The following is a 26,710-nucleotide window of genomic DNA, read 5'->3' on the forward strand; positions in this document are numbered from 1 at the left end:
CCTGGGACTCCAAGACACCCCACAGCCTGCAGGCTCCCCTTTCATTCTCAACCCCCGGGCTTCTCCCCAGACCAGTCCTCTCCACAGCAATAGAACAAGCCCAGCTCCCAGAAAGTCCTGGGCAAGCACCAAGACAGGGCACGGCGGCCCCTACACCCCAGGGCGGGGCCAAGGTCAGTTACCCGCTTGCTCCTCGGGGGCCTCTGTCAGGAAGGGAACAAGAAGGAGAGTCATTCCAGCGGGGCTGCCCTGCCTTAGTGTCCTTCTCGTCCCTCAGCCTCTGAACCCCCAGCCCTCCATGCTTCCTCACAGTGCCCCCCGGGGGGCTGAGAAGAGGCACAAGCAAAAGCGGGGTGTCTCAAAACGGCTGAGTCTGTGCTGGGCAAGAATAAACTGGGAGTGGGCAGGGCCCCTAAAAGATCTCCCAGGGGACAGGCCAGCCTACTGGGACCCACTGCAGGTTACCTTTGGTGGCTCCCGCAGCCCCCAGGTGGTAGATGGCAGCCAGAATGAGCCAGCAGGCCTTCTGTTCATCGGGGGAGATGCCCAGCACCTTCATGGCCGCCTGCAGCTTACTGAACTGCTGAGCTGCCTTCTGCTTTTCCTCAGGCTGTGGAGATAGATGACTTCAAAGGGCTGTTCCTCCCAGCACACCCCCATGAGAAGCTAGGCCCTCAAGACAAGGCTTGGGTAGAGCCAGCAGCTGGAGCTGGGGCTCCCATTATTCCCACGGGACCCATGGAGGCTTTTCCTACCCTCCAAGGCCCAGGGCTGCCAACCCAGACCCACAGACCCCTCACCTTGGCCAGTGGCACAATCCCAAACACATTGTTCTCTGCCAAGTGGTTGAGGTGGAGCTCTGTCCTAGGGGTATAAATAAGGCGTCAACACGGCGCTTGGTCCCCATGCCAAGGCCATTTCCCCCCAGGGTGGAGACAGACAGACTCAGCTTCCAGACTCCAAGTTCTGTCTGCCCATCCTCCCATCATCCCCGACTGGCAGGCCAGCTGCCACTGCTTTCCTAACTGGCCTGGATGCCTGGTCAGGGCACCATTCTCCTGAGTACAGGCCACCAGACATGCCCTGGTAAGAGGATGCAGCCAGGCCCCCAGAAGGGAGCAGGGAATCTGACCGAAGGGTGAGTCCAGCCAAGACAGAGACCATACCCTCAGTTACAAGAAGGGCTAAAGAGGACAATGGCCTGGGGTTGCTGGCTCAGCCTCATCATTTATCTCTTTTCAGTGAACACACAGCAAGTCTGACGGTCTGAAGGGAAGAGCGTGGCAGAGGCAGCCAACACGGGGCAGGAAGGGCTAGTCTGGAGGCCACTGGAAGAGGCATGGGCTTTTGGCCCCAGTGTGGACTCAAATACCCCTACCAGTCATGCGATGGTAAGCAAGTCCCCAACCACCGGCACCTCAGTGTGCTTTGCTTTCCAGAACTGGCTTCATGGGTAATGGAGATCCTAGCTAGGCCCTGGAAACACTGAAGGGTTTTCTGTTCCCCTCCCACATAGCCAGGCCCCAGTACCCACGACCAGGGAGTTCCTGATAGGCAGGGACTACATCTCATCCGTGTCACCGTCCCTGGGGCCTAGCTCAGAGCCTACCACATAGCAGACATGCAATGACCAAACAGTGCAGGATGTGATCAAGTGGCTTTAATCCTGGATGCAATCAAGGTCCAGGAGGCCAGTCAGTGGGCTGGAGCTCACAGCACCCTTGTGTACCCTCTGACCCATCTCACCTGAGGGTGCCATCCCCACAGGCCAGCAGGTAGTAGAAGATGTTGAATGTGGCCTCACTGGCTGGGCGCCGAGCCACACGAAGCTTCTCCAGAAGCATTGTCTGTGGCACAGCATGGAGGTGTGGGTAAGCAGGGTAGTGCCAGATCAAGTTTTTCCCACCCCACATCAGAAGGATGTCCTCTAGGCCCTGGGGAACAAGCAGCTGCATTTTTTTTTTTTTTTTTTTTTTTTTAAGATTTGAGATAGAGTCTCACTCTGTCACCCAGGCTGGAGCAAAGTGGAGTGATCTTGGCTCACTGCAACCTCCGCCTCCTGGATTCAAGCGATTCTCCTGCCTTGGCCTCCTGAGTAGCTGGGATTACAGGCATGCACCACCACGCCCAACTGATTTTTGTATTTTTAGTAGAGATGGGGTTTCACCATGTTGGCCAGGCTGGTCTTGAACTCCTGACCTCAGGTAATCCACCCACCTCAGCCTCCCAAAGTGCTGGGATTACAGGCGTGAGCCACTGCACCCAACCTGCATCTTGTTTTTCAATTCTTTTTTTTTAAGATAGGGTCTCGCTCTGTTGCCCAGGCTGGAGTGCAGTGGCACAATCACAGCTTGCTGCAGCCTTAACCTCTTAGGCTCAAGTGACCCTCCCATTTCAGTCTCCCAAGTAGCTGGGACCACAGGCGTGCACTACCACATCTGGCTCAATTAAGCAGCTGCATCTCATTCCCAAGGTGCTCAACCAGATACCAGATCCCTCTAGGATCAAACTGGGGACAGAAACCAGAATGAGGTGGAAGAAGACAGGCCCAGCTCCCAAAGGGGCCCTGCCATGCTGCCCAGCCCCCAGGTGCCTGCCTTCTGGAAATGGGAGCCTGTGATGAGGTATTTAGCATAGGAAAGAATCCGCCTTGGCTGAGCCTTACTTTACTGACAAGCCAGTCCTCTGCTAGGTGAAATCGGCCCGAGAGAAGCCCCAAGCATGAATCTCAGAAAATGGGTGTGAGGCTGAGGCCCAGCAGTAGAGTGAGGACAACCCCAGGGTTGGGAGAGTGAAGCGAACGGGCAGAAAGCTGGACCGGGCCCCATCCAGGGCAGGAGGCCCTGAGGGCAGAAGGTGATGCCTCTGGGTAGCACAGGGCAAGCCTGCCTGTGTCTGGGTCAATTTTGTTGGGGTAGAATCCCAGGAAAATGAGGCATGGGAGACAGCCTAATTTCTAGGTCATGAAATCACGTGGCCCATTGCCTACTACCCCGAGTCCTGGGCAGCACTCTCACCTGAATGGAGGCCGAGGCCACCTGGCCAGCTTGGTCAAAGTCCAGGGAGAGGATCTGGGAGAAGCGGGTGGCATTGCCGTTCATGATGGTGGGGCTGTTCCCAAAGGCTTCCAGGAGGGTGTACAGAGCCTGCCACTTCTCCACTGCAGAATACAGGCCCAAGGGGACATCAGGAAAGCCAGGGGCAGCTCATCTCCCAGCTAGGAGCTCCAGAGGTATGAAGGCTTGGGGCCATTCACAGAACTGCCCATGGACAGAGGGGTTTCGGAGGGATGGAAAGGCCAGGGAGAAAAAGAGCTGGCACTTAAGAGGGTGCTCTCTCCTCACTCCCCTCCCCTCACCCCACTTTCAGTTTTCTCCATTGTTCTTGCCTCACCAGAAAACACCTTGTTCCCGCTGACGCCCGCGATGGTGGCCAGGTACTGCACCAGATGCTGGCAGCTGGTGGTCTTGCCACTGCCACTACTACCCAGGAGGATGATCGACTGGTCCTGACGGCTCATCAGCATCGCCCTGTATGCGGTCTGGGCCACTGCATAGATGTGGGGTGCCATGTCCTCCCGCCGACACCCCTTGAACATGTGCATCACCTTGGGCAGGAGAGCAAGGGAGAGAAGGGGTTGGCTCTTAGCTGATCCCATTAAGACATCCCTCACCACTAAGGTCCACATCTTTCTGGATTTTCCCTCCTATAGTGCCCAGGGATTCCAAGGCCATGCATGGAAATGCAGAAGCTAAGTCCTGGACTCCATCAAAGGTTGTGGGGAAGTCCTGTCCCCCATCTCTTGAAATGACTCCTCTTCCCAAGGTCAACTGTGAGAGTGGATAGGAGCCCAGTGGGATGCCACAGGGGAAGGGCAGAGAGCCAGGGCAGGGGGTGGGGCCAGGAGTCTGCAGGGTAGCCTTGAGGGTGCCGCACCTTCTCAGAGTACACAGCAGGGGCCCCACGGGGGCCAAGAACCAGCAGGCTGGGGCCAGCATACGTGTGCAGCAGGCTAGCGCCATAGCGCTGGCGCAAGGTGTGCAGGACACTGGACTCATTGAGGTACACCAGTGAGGCCAGATCCTCCAGACGGTCGCAGGAGGGAGCATTAGCCTGTGTGGGAGGACAGGCGGGTGGGCACTGGAGCAGCAGAGCCCATCTCTGCTGCCAGAGGATGGGCCTGCCCTGCCCAGAGCACTCCTGAGCCTCCTTCCCCAACCCAGCCCCCTGCCCACCTTCTCCACGTCATCCTCGTCCACATCCAGGATGGCCCCATCGTGGTCCAGCTTCACGCGCACTTTCCCCTCAGGCAAGCTGAGCTCCTCGGATTTGAGTTGACTGGCTGCAGGGGAGGGACAGAGAGCTGGGATGGGCCAGGGAAGCCTCTGCTACTCCACGTGGGAACTTCTCGGTCCTGCTCTCCTCCCCACTGCATCACCAGCCTCTTGCTCACTGCTCAGCCCTCACCAGATGCAGAAGGCACATTTGCTGCCCAGCCCTGAAACCAGAGAGTCCTGACATGTGCCCCTGGACACTCCAAGACTCACCCAGTGAGAAGCCGTCCCTGTGGACCAGCCACACCTTCTCCGTCTCATTCCAGGCCTCCTCCGCTGCAATCTGCTCTTCTGTCTTCGCCTGTCAGCGAGAGGGAAGAATAAAAGGCCCTGCTATAGAAGACAGGGACAAGGACAGCAGGAGAGGGGAGACAAGTGAGAGCATAGGCTTCGAGACAAGCCACTGGGCAAGGAATGAGTTAGGTGACAGACACAGAACACAGGGACATCAGAGGTGTCCGGGAAAGAGGGTGGGGAAGCCAGGAGGCAGGGGTGGCTCTGAGGAGCCCTGAGGACAGGACACAAAGGCTAAGGACCATACCATCAGTGAGGGTCTGGCAAGACAGGGACACAGGGAGCTTGTGCCCAGGAGAGAGCAGGCCCCAGGAAAGCAAATCACCAGGTTCTCCCTCAGCCACCCTCTACCCCTTCACCCTGCCAAGCCCGGGAGATCAGTGTCCTGAGTCCAAGACCCTAGACCCTGGCCACAGCTACTAGGATCTTCCATGCCCAGCTTCTCCCTTCATCCAAATGATAGGGCCTCCTTTGCCAGGCTGGGAGAGGGCATGTCCTCAGATCTCAGTAGGGAGTTGCCCGGACTTCGCAGTACAGAAGGATAGGTGGGCTCGGAGCCCTGGCCTCAGCCCTGGCCCTCCCGTCCAGAGGTTGCTCTACCTGGGCCGGGGGACAGTACCCAGGTACACACACCAGCCTCCCTGCTCCTTCTTCATGCCACCATCAGCAAAGACCCCTGTCACACAGACCTAGTGGACATGCTAATGCCACACAAAGGCACGAGGCAGTGCGGCCAGAGATATGGGGGTAGGGGCAGCCCTGCTCTGTCAAACACAGGGAGAGGCTTGCACATTATACAGATGGACACAGGAGTGGTGTAAAGGGGCTGGGAGCCCCCAGAGGCCTCAGGAGGTCACCAACTCAGAAATAAGCATTCATAGGTACTGACAGGGTGTGGGCTGTCAAATCTGGCACCCTCTAAGAAGGACACTTGAACTGGGAAGAAACGGTGTCTGGGGGACCTGGGGAAACAGGTGAAGGACCCAGGGCCCAACGGGCTCCTCTTGTGTATGGGTGAAATGACAGCAAGGTCATCCTGTGCCCCAGGTGGGGAATGGGCACCCCAGTAGCATGGACCCACCCTCGGGTTAGCCCAAGCCCCTACACTCTTGGAGGGTCCCAGCTGTGAGGCACAATCAGCCTGAAACCTGAGGCCCAGGCGTGGACACTGCCTGGGTCCTGACCCCCTGAGTGAGAAATCAGGAAAAGATAAGGAAACATAAGAAGTTTGTTCTTTGTTACATTTCTTGGAGTTGAAAGAAAAGGAGATGTGTGCTCTCCTCCCAGGTTGGCTTCTGGCTTTAGCAGATCCCTCCAGTGCTGGATGGCCCTTCCCCAGATTGGAATAGGAGGGCTGGGCTGCACCAGTGGCTCCCAGATCTCTGGGTTTCATGGACCCATGAAATAACTCTTTGAATAGGAGGATCACCCCCCACCACGTGGCTGGCAACATTTTGGTGTGTTAAGTGAGGACATTAAAAAGGCTAGTTCTTTATATTTGAAGAACTATAACTTTATAAAAATCATTACAATGTTGTAATTTTTTTTTTTTCCCAAATCACATAAGACAGGGGAGACCTTTGTGTTGAATAGGCACCAGATATTTGGGGACTGATGAAGAAGGTGACATCATAGCCTGTAACTAACTCCTTTAAAGTGTATCTGAAAATGGGTTTCTCACATTGGCCAGGAGGTGGAGACAGAGAATGTCTCATGTTCAGGCATGGGCTGGGAAGAGGGCAGGGATTCCGCCTTTTCAGCTTTCTCTCTCCAGAGAGAGCAGAGTTGAAACACCTAGAACTCAACCAGATCCCCCTTGGGCTCCAGTGGCTGAGAACCACATGCCACATGGGCCCAACTTGAAGGGCGACACTCGGTCTAGATGCTCCCCAGGGGCCTGACACAGAGCTGCACCATCTCAAGCTCCTGGCACTACCTCCCGCTGGGGTCCTCCCAGACACAGGGTGGGAGCCTGGAGGAGAAAGAGGCCTTACACTCCAGCAGGAGGCCCGAGCACAGACGCCAGCCCAGGTGCAGGCCGGGGGCGCTGGGTGGTCACCGGAGGGAGCGGAGGGCTCCTGAGTCGGGGGAGAGCACCCTACCTGGCTGTGGGCACGAGAGGCGGCCTCAGAGTCCAGCTACCGACAGCAAGCAAAGGAGAGAGAGAGAAGAAGGGTGAAGACAAGCAGACCACTGGCACGTCCCCTTTAGCAAGCACTCCTGAGTCAAGTGGGCCGGCACTCCCTGGTTGTCCAAGGCTCGGGGTGAAGGTGGGGGTTTGGTGCCAGGACCTGGCCTGAGCAGGTGAACTGCACCCAGTCAAGGATAGGCCAGGAAGGTGAAGAGACACTAGTGACCATCAGGCCTCTCAGAGGACATGCTCCTCTAAGTCATTCCCAGTGGCCTGGGCAGGAGTCTGCCACTCTGCCTCTGGCCACAGTCTCTCCTGGGCTGACCATCCAGTCTGTTCTGAATCAGGCTCCCTCTTCTGTGTGTCTACCAGGCCAGGCCACCTCACCACACCCAAGGCCTGGGCCCCCTGCCAGCCTCCTGCCTTATCTCCAGAGCATTTATCAGCCTAGCTCCCCTGTGGCCACCAGCACAGAGCTGTTCCTTGCCTTCTAACACAGCCCAAGGGTGCCACTCCCCAGGCCAAGGGCTGCGTTCAGAGCTGTCGCCCTGCACCTCTCATAGAACACAGCTCCCAGCAGCTTCCAGTCTAGAATCTCTTCCTCAACCCCAATGCACCCTACAGTACTCCCACCTCTGCCAGCCAGGCACACCGACCCCATCTAGATCCAACCTGGGGACCACTTGACAGCTGCCCAAGAGCCAAGGTACCATGGGCAAACCCTGTGGCCAGCCTTGACCTCTCTGGTTACTTAAAGCCCTGCAAAGCCTTTCTGGGGAGGAAGGCGAGTCAACCAGAACTTGGATGTTACTTGTTAGAAATGGGCAAGGAGTTAACAGGCCCCACCTGGGTCTGAAGAGCCAGGACACCAAAAATAGTGACAGCACCCTTCCTTACCACCCGCCAGGCCCTGCCACCAACACATGTCCTAGAGGTAGGACAATGTGGCCAGAGAAAGGGACTGGGCCCTGAGCGAGGAGGGGTGCCCTCCCACATGCACAGCGCTTTGGGCTCTCTGGAGGAACCACTCTCCCCAGAGTATTTCTCTCATTTCTTCGAGAGCCCGACATAAGGGCCCACAGGCCGCCACGGAGCCACCTTCATGGTCAGCGCGCCTACAGACACACACAGGGTCCTGCCGCCAGCCTCAGGAAGAGGGTGGCCAGGGACTGGGACCCACACACAAGAGGGGCATTACAGAAGCTGTGAAGATCCTCTCCAGCCGCTGGTGGGCCTCTTCCACGGGGGTCAGCTGGACCTTGGCAGCTCCTGCCTAAAGGTTAAACCACTATTAGTCCCAGATCAGAAACGGCGAGGCCGCAGCATGCAGAGCTCCCAGCACAGGAAGCCACTGGGACCCACCAGGGAAGGGGAGCAAGGTCAGGGAGCAAGCCCCGCGGCAATCTGAGTTTTTAAACTATCAGATTAGAAAAAAAGAACAGTTGTCTGGGAGTTCTGGGGTTATTTCTTCCCACCTGCCTATCTTGAGCACCAAATGGCCCTATTATCCCACTTGCCCTCTGGACCCTGTCCCAGGCCTAGGTGACAGGTGGCTAAACTCCAGGTCAGGGCATGTCTCAGCTCCCAACTCCTCCCTTGTGAGAGGAGGAGGGACAGGGAATCCGAGGGGAGGGCAGCCGCCCGGGAACAGGACCACAACACTCCCCACGTGCTTACGGGCTCTCCAGAGTGACTGACAGTTCTGCCCATACCCTGCCCAAAATGCCCATGCCAGCTCCTCCCTGTGAGCAGGAACAGGCACTTCCCCGATTCACAGACTGGGCCAGGTGGGCGGGAAAAGCAGCAGCTGGCTTTTCTCTAAGTGCTGCAAAGCCCAGGAAGAACGGGGAGCAACAAGGCTCCCCAGGTCCCAGGAGTTAGCAGTCAGGGAGGGGCCTCAAGGCCTCTCAGGCTGTTCCCCCACACCCTCCAGACTCCTCTCCTTCCAGCCAGAAGGAGCCTGCAAGAGCACAGGGAAGTAGTGGCAAAACTTGATGCCCCTCCCCCACACCCTAGGAGGCCTCAGCAGGGTCCACAAAAGGGAAACTTGAAGAGAACTGTCCCCAACTCAGAGGCCAGCCAAGAAGGCAACACTTTCCAAGGGAAAGAGGCTGGACTGACCCTCCCTCCTGCTTCTCAGCCTCCTGCCCCACCCAGAGAACACTTTCTGGGAAGACAGGGTTGTCCTATACCCCAAGGGGCCCACTATGCCCATCCGCCATCCAAGCTCAGGGCTCCTGCTGCCAGAGGGTCATGCTGGCCAGGCCTAAAGGAGGCAGTGACGGCAGTGAGCGCATCAATAACAACTGGTACTAGCACCACTATCAATGCTACCATTTATGGAGCACCCACCACGCCAGGGACCAGCTTGGAGCATTATCTGTATCATTTCTAATCTTCTGGTTACTTAAAACCCTTATTATCCCTTATTTGCAATTCCAAAATCCCAAAAGCCCCCCAAAGAAAACATTTTTCTTAACTCTTTGGCGGCAAAACCTGGCAGTTTATCCTCTGTGCCCCTGTAGTGTGAATATTCATAGATTTTGCTTGGGAAATATTAATGTTTGTTATGCGTTGTTGCTCATTATGCATCCTGTATGGCACTAAAATACAAAGATTACTAAGTTCCAAAATACTTCCACACCCAGGGTATCAGAGAAGAAATTTTGGACCTGTATTAACCCCACTCAACAGGGGAAGTCTGAGATGGGACTTTGCTGAGGTCCCAGGGGATGAGTGGCTGGGAATGCAAGCCCAGACCCCAGACTTGAGAAAACATCTTTCCCCCCGGAACTATCTGCTGAGACTCTGATCCTCCGCTTTGGGTCTGGGGCCTCAAGCTGGCGCCGTGTAGCTGGGGACCAGGCCCTGACTCCCACGGCAAGGCCAGCAGCATGCTGGTTAGCAGTTTCCATCCCAGCCGCCGGGCCAGGGCCCAGGCAACTGTGGGGTCCGCATTGGGTTAGGGAAAGCCATGCAGCCTCTGCTGTCAGCACATGACCCTAGGCCAAGCCTCTCGGTCATGCGGGGTTCATTGAGGTGGCTTGGGGCAGCCAGCTGTGAGGGTGTCTGGCCCTTGAGCGAGGGTGGTGAGGGGCAGGAGTGGTTAGTGACATACTCTTGTACCTCCTGCTTCACACCAGGGACTGGTGACTTGGACTGCTGCTCTCCAGTGAGGTCTGACTTCAGGCCAGCAGAGCCTAGGGCCGCCAGCTCCTCCCGTGGGGCTGGGGAGCGCTGCTTCTTTGGGGTTTCAGGCTTGGCTGGGGATCCTGCTTTCTCTGGGGAGTCCACCCAGTCTGGGGAGCCTGGCTCCTGGCTGGAGGGCTTCTCCCCCTTCCCAGGAGACTGCTTGCCGCGGGCCTTGTGCTCCTTGCCCCTGCCCCGAGACATCAGGCTCCGCAGGCCCAGGGAGAGCTCATCCTTGGCTGCCTCCTTCTTCGCTTCAGGCTTAGGCAGAGCAGGGGGAGGCGGGGGAGGGGGGTGGCGGCTTGGGACTAGAAGCTGCCTTTTCTCCCCTCTTGCTTCGAGTCGGGTGCTCAGGGGACTTGACTCCTCTGCCTGGGGGCTCCTTGGCATTCCCAAGCTCCTCGCTGGGCAGCACCTTACTCACCACCTTCCTCACTGCATTTGCCACCCGCTTCCGGGACAGGCCCTGGACCTCTTCGCTTGGGCCTTCTGCTGTGGCAGCTCCCAGGCCATTCATGGCGAGTGTGGGTGCAGGGCTCTTGGCTCTCTGAGAAGTCTCTGGGGGTATCGGGCTGGTGGGAGGCTGAGGACTCCTACATGGGCCGCTGCCTTCCTTTGAGCTGCCCTCTAGCTATAGTCATACAAACACAGGTAGACGTTAGCATCACCCCCTGCAGCCCTGCCCATCCCATGCAGAGGGAGTAAGAAGGTGTGACCTCGCGCCCTGGAACAGATCTCCCATTCATCCAAAGCAACACATGGCTCCAAGAGGCTACCCCAAGAAGCCCACTTTCCATCTTCCAGATAGGACAATTGCAGCTAAGAGTCTGGCTTCTTTTCCACAAAGCACGATCAGATACTGCTGTCACCTGCTGTCCATTCCCAGGCTCAGCATGGACCTGTGAGATGCCGGCGCACAGTGCCCAGAGGCCTGTGAGGCGCTCTGGGGTTACTGGCTTTGTGTTAGGGCAGCAACCAAGTCCCAATCTAGGCGAGCCCACTGCCTCACAGCTCAGATGCAGCAGAGATGGAGCATGGAGAGGTTAAACAGCCAAGTACCACCTCCATTCCCACCACCAATCCCAGGCCTAACTCCAGGGCTTCCTGCCTTTGTGGTCCTTGGTCCTTCCATCACCTGTTTGCTGGGCAGTCAGACCAAAAGCCTGCCCATCCTGAAGGGAAAAATGATCAGGGAGCTCTTCCCGGCCCCAAGACATGCCAAGCATCCTCCTCGCAGTACCCCTCGTCTGTGGCCACTGTCTGCCCTTCAACTATATTCTCAAGCGCTGCAGAGCCCAACATGGGCCCAGGAAGCTTCCACTTTAGCCTGTTTTCTGCAGTCTCTTTGCAGTTTTCCTCCTGCAAACCTTTCAAGGGTTTGGAGACCCCCTAGCTCCCAGAGTGTGTGTAGAGCCCACAAAGGGTTAAGCACTCAAGCAGCCTCAGCTCCATTCTGCCCTGGAGTGGACTGGTATACTCTAGCTGGTGTGCCCACCCTTCCCCTACACACTGGTGCTGTCTGGGTCCCAAGGGACTGCCACTGGAAGGCCAGGCTGGCTAACAGCAGGACAGTTTCCCATAAAGCCAGCCCCATTGCCTGGGGGGAGTAAGGGCAACTGGGGGTCTCCTTGTTGGACAGGCAGAGCTCTGTCACCAGCTGAGCTGTGCTTGAGTCCTTGCTGCCCAAAACAATGATCTTGGTTCTAGAACACATATGGGCACTGGGCTCTGTGAAGGCCCACCTGCCCATGCTTGCTTGGATGCAGGAAGATGTTCATAGTAGGCACACCTGGGAGCTGCTGCCTCTGGATGCCACAAGGAGAAGTTGCTCCACCTTTTGCGCAGAGCTGAGCCAAGGGCCTTAATCTAGGCCCTGGTTACAGGTTGGCTCTGCTGAAGGGATAGAGAGAGTAAGGGCTTGAAGGTGCCTCTTCCTCAACCTCTTAGGCCAAGAGTGATCAATGGCATGCCAGGGCACTGCAGAGTTGGCCAGTGGCCCTAGCCACTGGATCCTACACTCCTCCCCTCCCTCTTCTGGCTTTTCTCCCATCCCCCTTCCATCATTAAGATGATGACGATGCGCCAGGTGTGGTGGCTCACGCCTGTAATCCTAGCACTTTTGGAGGCCAAGGCAGGGAGATTGCTTGAGCTCAGGAGTTCAACACCAGCCTGGGCAACATGGTGAAACTGTTTCTACAAAAAATACAAAAATTATCCAGGCTTGATGGTGTGCGCCTATAGTCCCAGCTACACTACTCAGGAGGCTGAGGTGGGGAGGATAGCTTGAGCCTGGGAGGCAGAGGTTGCAGTGAGCTGAGATGGCACCACTGCATTCCAGCCTGGGTGACAGAGTAAGACCCTGTCTCAAAAAAAAAAAAAAAAAAAGAAAAGAAAATGATGATGATGATGATGATAGTAATTGGTAAGACTTACACAGTACTTACTATGGGCCATGGCACTCTTCCAAGCACTTTACATGTAGTTTTTGCAAAAAAAAATAAATAAATTCTGGGCAACTCTGAGGCCTCTCCCTCACACACGCACATCCCTTTCAAATCACAGTCTGGCTTTCCAGGATTGTTTGCAGATCAGGTGGAAGCCACAGTGCCTGGCTAATCAAATTGACCAAGGAAGTACGGGGAGCCACGACAGGCACCATCTGGGGTAATGAAGTAAGGATCTGTGTTGTGATCCAGCTCTGCCCCAGAGCCCTGGGCACTCCTGCCCCCTGTGCCACCAGCTGCCCTCTCCTAACTACGCATCTCTGGACTTGGCTATTCAGAAACCAATTCTCCTCTCTTGCCTTAGGAGAGTCCAGGTTTACTCAGGGTCTCTATCCCAATGCACTGGGGCTGGAGGCAGTGGGTAGCTGGAGCCTGCCTCCAGGTCACCTGCACCAAGCAGCTGACAGGGTCTTGGAAGAGACAGCAGCGACTGCAGTGAAGTCGTTCCACGCCCTTGCCTTGTGCCACCCAGAGCAGGCTGAAGAATCCCAACAGCTGAGCTCTCATTTGACGCTCCCTAACCTAAGTGTTTGCCCACCCAAGCCTCTCCAGGCCCAAAGGGTTCAGGACACCAGAAGCAAAGGGAGGCAACTTAAGGGGATTAGGGAGGACGTTAGGGGAGGTCCCCAAAGCACCCTGGCTATCTCCTTCACACACCCGAGGCTGGCATCACACACACCATACTTTCTTCCCCTTTACTAGAGTTCTCTCCAGCTGAGCCACACAGGAAGGGGCCCCCTGCAATCTCCACCTACTCCATGGAGCTGTCTCACAGGCTAGTCCAGGGCTAGTGGGTGCAGGGGCAAACACACACACGCACACACGCACACACGCACGCACACGCACGCATACACGTCTCGGAGAACTCAGGGATACACTTACAGCCCCTTCCTCCTTGCCAGGAGAGCCAGGCTTTGGCAGAGTTTTGTCCTCCTCTTTAACCTGAGGGAGCAGATGAAGAAGTCACTGGCAGGTCAAGGCCGGGAGACCCAGCACTAAAAGCACAGGGAGAGAACATTCAAGGGGCCTCCCTCTCCCTGAGAAGTGGAGCTCCTGAGTCTTTAGGAATACCAGGGCTAGGGGACCTGGGCAAGAGTTATCCTACCCTAGAATCAGGACTATTCAGTGATGACTTCAAGAATGAAGAGTCTGTGGGGGCAAAAGCCAAGTACCCTTGCCCTCAGCGACCAGCCACTTTGCCCACTTTGGGGGCTAAAGAGGTCCACCCACAGCGCCATTGTGGCTTTGGTTACGTGGCAGATAGGAAGAGCCAGCTAATGTAACTCATCCAAACTACAAGAGTCATCCCCAGCTCAGGCAAGAAGTGGTTTGAACAAAAAGCCCCTGATCTAGTGACAGAGGAGGTAAAAGTAACCCAGTGTGGGTACCTGTGGGCCAGCAGCTTTTAGAGTAGAGTGAAGGTTGGCCCCTATCAGGCTGGCTCTGACTTGCTTCTCCATCCTGTACAATTCCCCAAGCTCAGCTGAGCTCTTGCTGGAGGCCAGATATTTTCTTAACCTCAGACTCACAAAACTGCCAACCATGCAGCCAAGGGAGGGAACCCTGAAGCTAGGGGCGGGGTATGGAGGAAGGAAAGATGCCTAAGCTCTGGACACTGTGGCCAGGGGTTTGTGCTGGAGCCCAGGAGCTGGCTGGCCTGAGTCAGAGGGGAGGAGTGAAGTCGTGGAAACAGCAGATACCATCACACATCTGGAAAAGGGGCAGATGATGTGGAAGCTCTGAAGGTTCTTTCAGTTCAGAAACTGGCTCACAACAGACCCAGGCCTCAAGTTTAAAAGAGCCTTCTCCTTTCCCCTCACCCGTATCTCTCCCTCCAAAAGCTCAGGCAGTCCTAGTGGATTTAATTTCTCCTCTTTCCTGAGTCACCTAGGACTACAGGAAAAAGACAGGCCTGTTACCAACCCTACCTCCTCCTCAGCGTGCCTCTCCTTCCCAGCACAATGTGGGTAGGAGCATGGCAAGAAGTCCTTGATTCCTAAGGGAAAAAATCCTTAGAAACATCCAGAATCACTTACATGATCCACTTGGGGGGACTCTCCAATTTTAACCAGGGTCTATGGCTAATTTTGAGCTCAAATTAGCAGTGCCAGAGGCACTGGCTGGCGTGATAGCTGCTGCAGTTTTAAAGCTGCATCTTGTCCACAGAGCTATCTGCAACAGGCTCAAGCTTCATAGTTAGCTCACAATGCCAAGGACAGGGGAAAATGACAAATATTCACCAGAGTGGAGCCTACTTCTTTAAGAAATGGAATCGGAGCAGAGAAAGGGAAGGCAGGGAATGGGGGACAGAGTGAGGAAGAGTAGCAGGGTCTAGGTCTGTGCCTGCTGCCCCCCACCAAGCCATCACTCTCCCCCTTGCTGCCCCAGGGATCACACCATGCAGTAGTTCCGGGGCACACAGGTTAGTGGGAGAACAAGTGTTTGCAAATCACACAGATACATTCATTACTGCATGCAGTGCTGTTAACTCAGGTTCCGGGGTGGCCCAGATTCCAAGTCCACTCTGTGTTCTTCACCAGCTCCAAATCTGTCCTCCCTCCAGTGGCTCAAATTTGGGACCCCAAATGTCTGGCCCAAGGTGTGGCATTGGGGAAAACACTGGGTGCCCCCCAAGTGTCTGAAACACTGGGCCCAGCTCTGAGCTCAGCTCTGGATTTAGCGTCAGGCTGACTCACTGCTCCCTCCCCCACCAGAAGGGCTCTGACTGTTGTAGGTCACTGCCCAGCTGGGGACTATGCACACACATAAAGGCACACACACAAGCAGTCCCAAGTCTGCGGCCTGAATCACCCTCTGGACCCAGGTGGCCAACTGGCCTGACTCCTCACCCTCAGCCCCTTGTCCTCCTACCCACTGCAGTCCCCAGGCTCAGGGAGACCCAGTTCCAGTGGTCCCTCCACAGCAGCCCACGTTCCAGGGGTGAGTCAAGGCAGCAGGGTGGTGGGAAGGGTGTGGAGGGGTTAACCCAGCGGGACACCAGCAGGACAAAGGGCAGCTCACCTTACCAGAGATGGGGCTTAGGGGAGGAGCATGACTCAGCACAGGAGCCCATCCAGCCAGAATAGGGAGTTCACCAGCCCCTCCCCGTCATTCTCCCTGCCACCCCCAATTATACACACATGCCCCAGTCCATCTCTAGCTTCCAAAGCTCCCTCTCCCACAAGCCAGTCTCCTGCCTGCAGACACAACATGCTAAGCACACAGGAAAAACATAAAGATTTTAAAATCTAACTTTCCTTTTGCTCCCAGAAGGCGAACCTTGATGAAAAGGCCATGACGCTGAAGGTAACCTGTACCCTGAGCCAGAGAAGAAATTGGGGGCAGGGTCTCTCAGTTTCTCAGAGTCTTCCTAAAAGCCAGAACCTGCCAGGACAAACGCTGTGGGCAACAAGGGGAAAGGAGGAATGGAGTGGAGGAGGAAGGATTACAAAACTCAAAAGGGCATTGGAGTAAGGAATAAAATATTAAAGGAAAATGAAGGAAAGTAGGCACAGAACATAGCACTCCCTACCCTTGGAAGCTGTGTGCTTTGTTTTTATTTTGATTTTTTTATTTTTTGAGATGCAGTCTCACTCTGTAGCCCAGGCTGAAGTGCGATGGTGCCATCTCGGCTCACTGCAGCCTCTGCCTCCCGGGTTCAAGCGATTCTCCTGCCTCAGCCTCCCCGGCAGCTGAGATTACAGGCATGCACCACCATGCCCAGCTAATTTTTGTATTTTTAGTAGAGATGGGGGTTCACCATGCTGGCCAGACTAGTCTCAAACTCTTGACCTCGGGTGATCAGCCTGCCTTGGCGTCCTAAAGTGCTGGGATCTATACAGGCGTGAGCGCCGCGCCTGGCCAGAAGCTGTATGCTTTGAATAAGCCACTTTGCCTCTCTGGGCCTCTCTGTAGAATTAGGGGCTAGTCTAGATAATGGCTCAAAGCCTCTCCATGTCTGGCACCTTAGGAGTCTATGTGGGGAGAGGCACTCAAATTCTATTTATTTATTTACTGAGACAAAATTTCGCTCTTGCTGCCCAGGCGGGAGTATAATGGCACGATCTCGGCTCACTGCAACCTCTGCCTCCCGGACTCAAGCGATTCTCCGGCCTCAGCCTCCCGAGTAGCTGGGATTACAGGCACCCGCTACCACACCCGGCTAATTTCTGTATTTTCAGTAGAGATGGGGTTTCTCCATGTTGGTCAGGCTGGTCTTGAACTCCCGACCTCAGATGATCCACCCACCTCAGCCTCCCAAAGTGCGGGGATTACAGGTATGAGCCACCACGCCCAGCTGGCACTCAAACCCTTAATACAGTAAACCAAAGTTGTGGGCCTGTGACCTAGGAGGGGAATTGAGGAAGCTGCCTCAGGACTCCAGCAACTTTGCCTTCCAGCTGTAACACGCATTACCTGGGGCAAGAGGCCTGGAGAACTGCAAAACTGTCCATCTATGGATTAGAAACCCGAGCTGGGCCTCTTGAAAAATCAAGTCAGAATCTGCCTCAGTCCAGGCACAGGCTTCATCCAAAGAATCAGTGCAATTCAGTGGAGTTTAAGAACTGGTTCTTTTTTTTTTTTTAAATTGAGACAGAGTCTCGTTCTATCACCCAGGCTGGAGTACAGTGGTGCAATCTCGCCTCACTGCAACCTCTGCCTCCTGGGTTCACGCCATTCTCCTGCCTCAGCCTCTCGAGTAGCTGGGACTACAGGTGCCCACCACCACGCCTGGCTAATTTTTTGTATTTTTTAGTGGAGACAGGGTTTCACCGTGTGAGCCAGGATGGTCTTGATCTCCTGACCTCGTGATCCACCCACCTCGGCCTCCCAAAGTGCTGGGATTACAGAAGTGAGCCACTGCGCCCGGCCAAGAACTGGTTCATTCTTAAAACCACTTATCATAAATGAATAGTTAAAAATTAGGAAATGTCTTGTTTTCAATTAATTATTTTTATTTTGCTTTATTGACTTCTGTTTTATTATTCAGTTAATGTGCTAAAGACTTTAAGTTTGTCTGTTGCTGTAATTTTAACTCATTTGATCTTTGGTCTCTTGTTCAAGTTTTCCTACTTGTCCATACAGGTCCCATCTGGCCTAGGCTATAAGGACACCGGGCCATTTCCACCCAGGCCTGTTCCTCTGCATCAGTTGTTCCTATGAGCATCACTCTGAACACAGATGTGGGGCTCTCCCCAGAGGAAATTCTGTGGCTTTTATGCAGAATTGCCTAGACAGTTTTCCTGTCTTCTTTATCACTGAATTTGTTTAGGATCAAGAGCAAGTTATCCTGGAACTGGATTATTTATAACCCAAAGGATAAATGCTTGAGGGGGTGGAAACCCCACTGTCCATGATGTGCTTATTTCTCAATGCATGCCCATATCAAAACATCTCATGGGCCGGGCACGGTGGCTCACGCCTGTAATCCCAACACTTTGGGAGGCTGAGGTGGGTGGACTGCTTGAGCTCAGGAGTTTGAGACCAGCCTGGGCAATATGGTGAAACCCTGTCTCTACCAAAAACACAAAAAATTAACTGGGCATGGTGGTGCGTGCCTGTGGTCCCAGCTACTGGGGAGGCTGAGGTGGGAGGATCTCAGAGGGAGGCAGAGGTTGCAGGGAGCAGAGATTGCAATACTGCATGCTCCAGCCTGGGTGACAGAGTGAGACCCCATCTCAAAACAAAAAAAGAAAAAAAAAAAAAAATATATATATATATAAAATGTATCCCGTAAGTATATAAACCTACCATGTACCCACAAAAATAAAAAATAAAAAAAAGATCAAGTTACTGTTATCCAAGACAGAACGGGTAAGGAACTCAGGCCCCAAAGATGGTGGCAGCATCTGAGTTGGGAACAAATGGCTCTCCGGAGCAAGGGTATTTAGATCTAAGGCCTCTCTTCCTTGACTTGTTCTCTCTCTAGAGATTTCAGCCATTTCTAGCAACATTACTGAATATGGAGCACCTACAATGAGATGGGCCCTACACAAGGTATTTAACATTTATTTTCTAATGTAAATCTTACAACAATCTGAGGACTGGTGATATGGGAATTATTATTATTCCAATTTTATCGATGAGGGAAAAGATCCAGAAAGAGATTAAGTCACGAAGTTAGTTAAGTGGGGGAACCCAGACTTGAACCCACATTGGTCTGCCTCCAAAGCCTGTGCTGCTTCCTTAGTGCCCACATTTTCTGGTATGTTAGACAGGTGTCAGCCTTGGTAGCCAAATCTGGTTGATAAACTTCATCAGCGTGGAGATTCAGAAGATCTGGTCACGCCAAAGCATGGATTGATAGTGTGTTTTACTAGTGTGCAACTTTCCAAATCGAGTTTTTGGACTTGCAAAAAGGGAGACCCCACCATGATTCTGCCACTCTGCAGCTCACCCACCTCCTCCCTCTGTGGTACTTCTGAGGGACAGCAAGAGAAACCCACACTCACTGAACACTTACTATGAGCCAGGCACAGGGGAAGGCACTTCATACAGGTCTCCTCATTGAATCCTCACAAGAACCCACTTTCTAGGTAAGGAAATAAAGAAGGTGAGTTGCTGAGAGCCCTGCAACTATTAAGTGGCAGAGCTGGGAGCCACAACCAGAGTGGATCTTGGGGAGCTGTTGGTGTGTCTTTGTCATCCCTGGACTGTGATTCACCCGAGCAGAACTCACCCATCTTACTCATCATACTGTAGGTGCCTAAGAAATGTTAGCTGCACGAGAGTGCTGGGACAGGGGTTCTTTGCACAAACCTCTTATTCCCATCTAATCTCTTCCCCAAATGTAATCTATGGAGAACAACACTTGCCTACTCTGATTCCCAGGGACATGGTACAAACAAGGGAGGTATAATCTCTAAACCTGCTCACAATAAATACATACTCAACTCAGTGCCTGGGTTTGTGGGGAGGGTGAGGACGCTGAAATTGCTTAGTAGCTCTTTGTGGAACAACAGCCACAAAATGCATCATCCTCTGGCCTAGTCATTCCATCTTCAGGAATGTATGTCCAATGAGCAGACTTAAAGAAATAAAGAGAAAGAAAAAAAATGCAAAGATTTTTATAGATGCACTCTACATAACAGCTCCAAATTGGAAAGAGCCCAAATGCCTAGAATTAGGAAATGGTTAGGTACAACCCGTTGTTATATTGCCATTTAAACTGACAAATGTGTGGACAACGTAACCATATGGAAAGCTCCACATAAAATAACACCAATCAAAAAAACTGGAACTCAAATAGTATACAAAGAGTGATCATAATAATCTTATAAACTGTGTGAATTAGACACAATAGGAACACTTGGTATTTATTTTGTTATGTATTTGCTACTTACTCCTTATTTTTATTGTGAAGATGGCTAAATAGTCAATAAAAAAGAAAAAGAAAAACATATAATAGCTAGAAGCATTTGTTCTCAAAGAGGAGAGATCCAAGAAATGTGCTGAGGGACTGTCAAGCCTCAGCCCCAGCAGGCTTCTGACGCTCTGGGAGCAGCTGGGGTTTACCCTCCACCGTGCCAGCAGAGCCCACTCGCCCTTAACCTGCACTTTCTGGGCCCCTCACAGGAGGGAATGGGGGCACAAATGCTTCTAGGAGAATAATGCCATGCCTCAGGCAGTCCCTCAGGCCTGGAATGCCCGGCCTGGACAAATGCTTTGAGGCCCAAGCATCCACGCCAGACATCTGTACACTGCAAGCCCCTGAGAGCAGCAGGTAACCCTCGAGAGAGTGCCCAGAGGAAGCCGAGATGTGGCCGAGGTCACTTCCCCACCTCGCCGCTTCTGCCAGCACTCACACACCCAAGGTTTCTCCTTCTGAGGACCAAAAGGCAGGGCATTCTCCTCTCCTCCCTCTTTCCCATTCGGAGGCACAGAGGGCAGCTCCCAGGAGACTTCTTCCTCCCAGTCCCAACCTAGCACCAACTTATCTAGGGATTGGGGGCGACGGGGGGTGGGAGGAACAAAGGAGAAGGGAAGAAATACTAGCATAATAGTAAAAAACGGTTAATCGTTATTGAGCATTTGGTATGTGTCAGGCACTGTGCTGAATCCTTCACATGAATCATCTCATTTGATCCTCACAACATCCCTCTGAAATAGATACTAGTGTGACTGTGTGATTGCTACTTTACAAATGAGCAAAAGGAGGCTCAGAAGGTCAGGTGACTCGCCCAAAGCCTCACAGCAGCAAGTGGCAGATCTGGGATTCACACTCAGGTCTCCTGCGAGAGACCTCCACTGCTCACTTTACGGGATGGAGGCACACCCTACCCTCCATCTTCCCTGGTTCACCTGCACTGTTGTCCTTCTACATCAGCTGCCAGAACAGCAGCTTGGGAGGAAAGCAGGGATTCCCAATGATGACCCGCCCCTCCACCCACCGACCTGAATATGCTTTACATGGAACTGCTTGAGAGGAAGGGAAGCTCTCTAGGGAATGAACTGAAGGCCATGCTACCAGACAGAGGAGGAGGGGGAGACGAGCTTGGCAGGGACAACCTGGCCCTTGCAGTGCAGCCTCCAGCCAGAGCCCTCCCCAGCCCCAGGGCGGAACAGAAAGCAGGCGGGCGCCCGCCTCACTGCAGGCCAGCCCAGAGGAAGCAGGTGCACTAGAATGGCTTCCTGCCGCAACTGCAGTTGCAGAAGGGTCTTGGTTTCCTCCTCCAACAACTGGACCTGCTGGAGGCCCCCCTTCCCTGGGGATGCTCACTGCCCCTCTGCAGGGCACTTTGCTGTCTGCTTGGATATCACTGTGCATGGCCCTGAATCTGTGACCTGGTGCTAGTGGCCCGGGGGTGGCTGGGGGAGAGTAACATAGACCAGGAAGCACCCATCTCTCAGGGTAAGGAGGTCTCTCTGACCTCTCCCCCACCCCCGGGCATACTGCCCACACAACTCAGCCCTGGTGCCAGTTTGGGGGCTGAGGCAGAGCAGTCCTGAGCAGAGAGAGATACAAGTGCTCACGGGCACATCTTAGGCTCCTGATGCACCTCCGCACCAGGCCAGCCCACATACTCTGCCAACTGCTGACACGACTGAAAACCTTACCCTTGGTGGCTGGGAGGGGTAGAGTCAGAGGAACGGAAAGGACTGGGAGCAACTATGCCTCTCCTCACTTTCTTTTTTAAGGAACTTACTTATCTGGAGTAATCTCTACTAAAAAGGAGACTTAGGGCCAGTCAGAGCATCCCCGACACACCATCTGTGCCCCTTGCAAGTGTCCTATGCACAGAAATGGAGGTGGCCATGCTAAGACTACTTTTGGGGACATTGAGAACGGGTGCTCCTTGACAACTCCAAGGACCATCCCCTCTCAAGGAGGAAGAGAGGAGAGGGCTATACCACCAACAATGCAGAGACAAGACTACCAAAGACCTTGGGTGCTGGGGAGGCTGGGGCTTTGGAAGAAAATAGCATTCTAAGGAAGGAAGGCCAAAAAAGCACTAATGGTTGGTGGGGAAGGCATGTCACAGCCTTGGGGGTGGATGCAACCTCAGGAAACTGAGATTCAGAAGACAGTGCCCCTCCAAAACTCCTGAAGTCATGAGTCAGGCCCAGGATGCCCTGCTCCTAGCCATGGAGGGGTTTTTGAGGCTTCTGGGGCTGGGTAACTCCCTTCTTACCAAGAAGCTCCGAGAGGAGCCCCAAGGCGGCCCCACCCCTCTCCCCACCTACTTCAGCCACATCTGGGGAAATCACAAAAAGGTCCCTCCTTTCCTAAATGAGGAAATAGCATGAGGAGCCTGGGACATTTCCAGGGTAGGGGGTCAGAGGGACACTCACCCGCATGGCCTGGCCTGGAGCAGCCCAGAGCAAGGAGACTCCGCTCTGATGCTGCTCTGGCTCTGTTAGCAGCTCAAAATAGCACAGGCTCTGGCCCCGCCCAGTTCCCGCCCTCTCCCCAGCCCCTCCCATCCCGAGCTGCCCAGCCCCGGTTGGAGCCAGTAGCCCGGAGGACTGCGGGTATCAGGTATGCCAGGAGGGAGACGGTGAGACAGCAGTGTGTGTGGAAGGGAAGGAGAAGGCTCTTAGGGTAAAGCCATTGGGGTGGGCGGCAGGTAGTGTTGGGGGGTTAGGGCAAGGACAGGGAGGGTGAGACTTGTCTATGGACACACACCCCAGCTCCGGGACAGCTGGGCTGATATGGCTCCTAAAAATAGCAGAGGAATTTGAGACCTGCAGCCCCCGGCCCCACAGGCCAAACTTGAGACAAGCACATGCGCACTCACATACATGTACACGTATACACACACACATACACACACACCAGCATGCACAAACATTCAATCAACCCAGTGTTCTTGAGAACACCCAAATCATAGGCCTACCCCAAGCCATCTAATTACTGCGGCAGAGGCCAAGACAGCCACTAACGTCACATCCAAGACAACACACAGGGCCCACTGCACACTGTGCCCAAACAGCAGCCGCACACAGTTCTGTAAGGTCCGGCAGGAGCAGAGACCCACACGGGCAGGCCCACTTACTGCCCCACTGCCGTCAGTACACGGGGGACATGCAGAGAATCAATAGGGACTCTCTACGTTTACATCCCTCTCCCCTCCACACATGCCAGGGACTGCACAGGCAGAGAGGAGGGTGGGGTGGGCCTCAGCCCTGCAGACAGAGGAAGTCATGGGTGTCTGGCCAATGAGTGACGGCTGCCTGTGAAAAGCCAGTGTTTCTTGTGAAGAGAAATCCTGGCCTGGCTCTCCAGTTAGCACCATGGGATGCTTAGACCAGGACTAGGGACCCGCTAAGAGGCTGAAATGGGAGCTGGAGAACAGAATGGGAAGGGGCCAAAAGACAGGGAGTGCAAGTCTCAGAAGCTGTCAGCTCTGCAGAAAAAAGGAAATAGTCATTGCTTCCCTCTTCCTCTTCAGGAAAAAAAAAAAAAAAGGGTGGGGGTGGTGCTAGGAAGCCCTGGTACAGAACCACCTCCTAACCAGTCTGGCATACACCCCATGATTCTTGCCCCTGGCCAGCTCTAAGGGCCATTGGTTCTATAAATTGTCTGACTTTCTCCATGAAAAGATTGGTAAGCACTGCCAGAGAGGACAGAAACCCAGCTCTGCCTCCTACCTGCCATGCACTGTCCAAGTCTCACTGTCATATAGTCACATATACAGACTCTTAGGACATGGTGCTGTGCTTGTGTCCTGCTCTCTAGGGAATGGCATGTCTCCCCAGGGGAAGCATCTGGCCCTTCTGAAGCACATGGAGTGTCGCAGGTCTTCCCATCTCCAGTGGCTACTTAGAACAATGGTGCCAGCCTCAGCTGCTCACTGAAATCCACTGGGGAACTTGAAAAAAATACCGATGCCTGGAGCCCACCCTTTCCCTCTCAGTTTCTGACATAATTGGTCTGGGAGGGGGAGCCTGGGCATTGGGATTTTTTTTTTTTTTTTGAGACTGAGTCTTGCTCTGTCGCCCAGGCTGGAGTGCAGTGGCGCGATCTCGGCTCACCACAAGCTCCACCTCCCGGGTTCACGCCATTCTCCTGCCTCAGCCTCCTGAGTAGCTGGGACTACAGGAGCCCACCACCATGCCTGGCTAATTTTTTGTATTTTTAGTAGAGACGAGGGAGGTTTCACCGTGTTAGCCAGGATGGTCTCAATCTCCTGACCTCGTGATCCTCCTGCCTCAGCCTCCCAAAGTGCTGGGATTACAGGCGTGAACCACTGCGCCCGGCCGGGCACTGGGATTTTTTATGGATAAAAGCTCCCCAGGTGATTCTTACATGCAGCCAAGGCTGAGAACTGCAAGACTCTAAGGCCAGCATAAGGCCTAGCACAGAAATGTCCATTTGTTAAATGAATGAGTGAATGAATGAATGACTTAGCTGCGTGAACACAGGCAGGTGACTTAAATTTCCCTTATCTGTAAAATGAGGATTACACCTGTACTGACTCTTACCCAACCAGTCTGAGACTGGTACATAATGTATGTGAAAGGGCTTTGGTTCTCCAAGTTCTCAGGCCAGCAGTGTGGGCATCCCCTGGGGACCTGTTGGAAATGCAAATTCCAGGAACCTGACCCAGACCTGCTGAACCAAGAACTCTGGATATGGGGTGCAGCATCTGTGTTTTAACTAGGCTTCCAGGTGATGCTGAGGCACATAAAAGTCTGAGAAGCACGGCTTGAAAGGAATAATTCACAGCATACCATGGTTAGGAGTGTGACCTCCAGGGCCACATGGCCCGGTTTAATCTTGGCTCTTCCACGTAGTAAACTACACAACTTGACCTCTCTGTGTTTCAACTTCTTTTCATTTGTATTTTATTTTTTGAAATAGAGTCTCACTCACTCTGTTGGCTGGAGCACAGTGGCTCCATCTGGCTTACTGCAACCTCCGCCTCCCAGGTTCAAGCAATTCTTGTGCCTCAGGCTCCTGTGTAGCTGGGATTACAGGCATGCGCCACCACACCCAGCTAATTTTTGTATTTTTAGTGGAGACGGGGTTTCACCATTTTGGCCAGGCTGACCTTGAACTCCTGACAGTAAGTGATCCGCCAGCCTCAGCCTCCCAAAGTGCTGGGATTACAGGTGTGAGTCACCATGCCCAGCCTCTGTGCTTCTATTTATTTATTTATAAAATAGGAAAATAACAGCACCTACCACGTGGGGTTAATACACGGGTTAAAAGAATTAGTACATACATAGCTCTGAGAACAGCGCCCAGCACATTCATTTTCAATACTTAAAACAAAACAAAACAAAATAAAAAAACAGGGTCTTGCTCTTTTGCCCAGGCTGGAGTGCAGCGGCACTATCTTGGCTCCCTGAAATCTCCATCTCCTGGGCTCAGCCCATCCTCCCACCTCAGCCTTCCTAGTAGCTGGGATCACGGGCATGCACCATCATGTAAGTTTTATATATTTTTTTTTGTACAGATGGGGCCTTCCTATGTTGCCCAGGCTGGTCTCAGACTCCTGCGCTCAAGCAATCAACCTGCCTCGGCCTCCCAAAGTGCTGGGATTACAGGCGTGAGACACCATATTTGGCCTTAATACATTTTAACTATTATTATCTATCTATGATCATAAGCGGGGGAAAAAATGAGGCATTGTAAGCAAAATTTCCAGGTAACTGGAGCCTACCCTTTTTAAGGGATAAAAGATTTAAGTCATTTTCTAAGTTCTATACTATTTATAATCCTAAAAATAACCAACATATATACCCTGTTTCCTTAAGTACAACACCTCAAATTCATCTCAAAGATCTCAAACTCTGAGCTTTCCTTCTTGAACCCAATCCATTTCTGCTCCATCCTGTACTGAAGGGCACACCATCTCCACCATGATGACTCCTGACTTCCTGGCGTGGCTATAGAAGCCTGGCTTCTACCCCACCAATGCCCCAGCCTCTCTCCAAGGGCACCAGCCCCTCTTAGGCACCACCATGCTGAAGCCTTGCATATGCCTATATTAGGAAATCCAGGCGCCCTTTGTGGCCATATGTCTGCTTTTTAACTCTTTTGTCCCCGACCTCATTAGGCCATCAGCTGTCACTCGCCTGTCAGTGTGCCTGTCTCCACTCCTCCACTCAGCTTCACATGCAACCACAGCTAGTCCCTCTGCTGCCCAAAGCATGGTGCAATCTCAGGGCATGGTCTGTTTCTTCGATGAGTCTAACTGATGGCTCCAGAGGTCATGTGGGCACTCCCACAGCCAGCCAGGCCACCCCAACCCCCTCAGCTTGCCTCCAAGTACAGTCAGAAGCTATAATCTGGCCCCTCCTCAGACTTTACTTTTACTTTTCTAGTCTCTTCCCCTCTTCCCAGCCAGCCTGGCTCTCCCTCATTTGCCTGCCCTTGTCACCACCAGAGCCATTCCTTATGAATGTGACTCTACCTTGGCTGACCCTCTGCATCTCTCCAGGCCCTTCTCAACTCCCACCTTCTTTATGAAGCCTTCCCTGAAACCCAAGACCCACCTGGCAATGCAAAGAACATGGACTCGGCAGCCAGACACACCTGGGTCTGAATCCCAGCCTCTTTCTTGCTGCCTGACCTAAGGGAAAGTTACATGACTTCTTAGAGTTTCTACTTTTTTGGCTTTAAAATAGTATGATATCCACCTTATGAGGCTGTTGTAAGAATCGAACAGGCAGTACATGTAAAGCAACTGACATGAGGCCTGGCAAATTATACTTATTAAATTATTAATATCATTATTATCATAAACCATAGCACTCACTGTCTACACCTCAACACATTACATACATATGGTTCTTGGTTATACTCAATA

At 53.4% G+C, this 26,710-nt stretch overlaps 1 protein-coding gene across 7 annotated transcripts in view; it reads right to left on the reverse strand.

Annotated features, from left to right (window-relative positions):
* Positions 1-26,710, reverse strand: part of MYO18A (myosin XVIIIA) — a 105,511-nt gene that overhangs the window by 43,373 nt on the left and 35,428 nt on the right. For 5 of the 7 annotated variants that reach the window (XM_073004789.1, XM_073004791.1, XM_073004790.1 and 2 more), the window contains exons 3-10: positions 4,548-4,635; positions 4,236-4,342; positions 3,937-4,113; positions 3,394-3,607; positions 3,018-3,160; positions 1,747-1,847; positions 801-864; positions 466-610 (exon numbers count right to left, since the gene is read on the reverse strand). In XM_073004789.1, coding sequence (XP_072860890.1) covers positions 466-610; positions 801-864; positions 1,747-1,847; positions 3,018-3,160; positions 3,394-3,607; positions 3,937-4,113; positions 4,236-4,342; positions 4,548-4,635 — 1,039 coding nt within the window. Of the gene's footprint in view, positions 1-465; positions 611-800; positions 865-1,746; positions 1,848-3,017; positions 3,161-3,393; positions 3,608-3,936; positions 4,114-4,235; positions 4,343-4,547; positions 4,636-6,730; positions 6,750-22,244; positions 22,328-26,710 lie in introns of those variants that run through there. The other 2 variants (XM_073004793.1, XM_073004792.1) reach the window with 2 other exon arrangements.

The sequence above is a fragment of the Chlorocebus sabaeus genome, chromosome 16 (genome assembly GCF_047675955.1).
Source record: "Chlorocebus sabaeus isolate Y175 chromosome 16, mChlSab1.0.hap1, whole genome shotgun sequence".
Classification (NCBI taxonomy): Eukaryota; Metazoa; Chordata; class Mammalia; order Primates; family Cercopithecidae; genus Chlorocebus; species Chlorocebus sabaeus.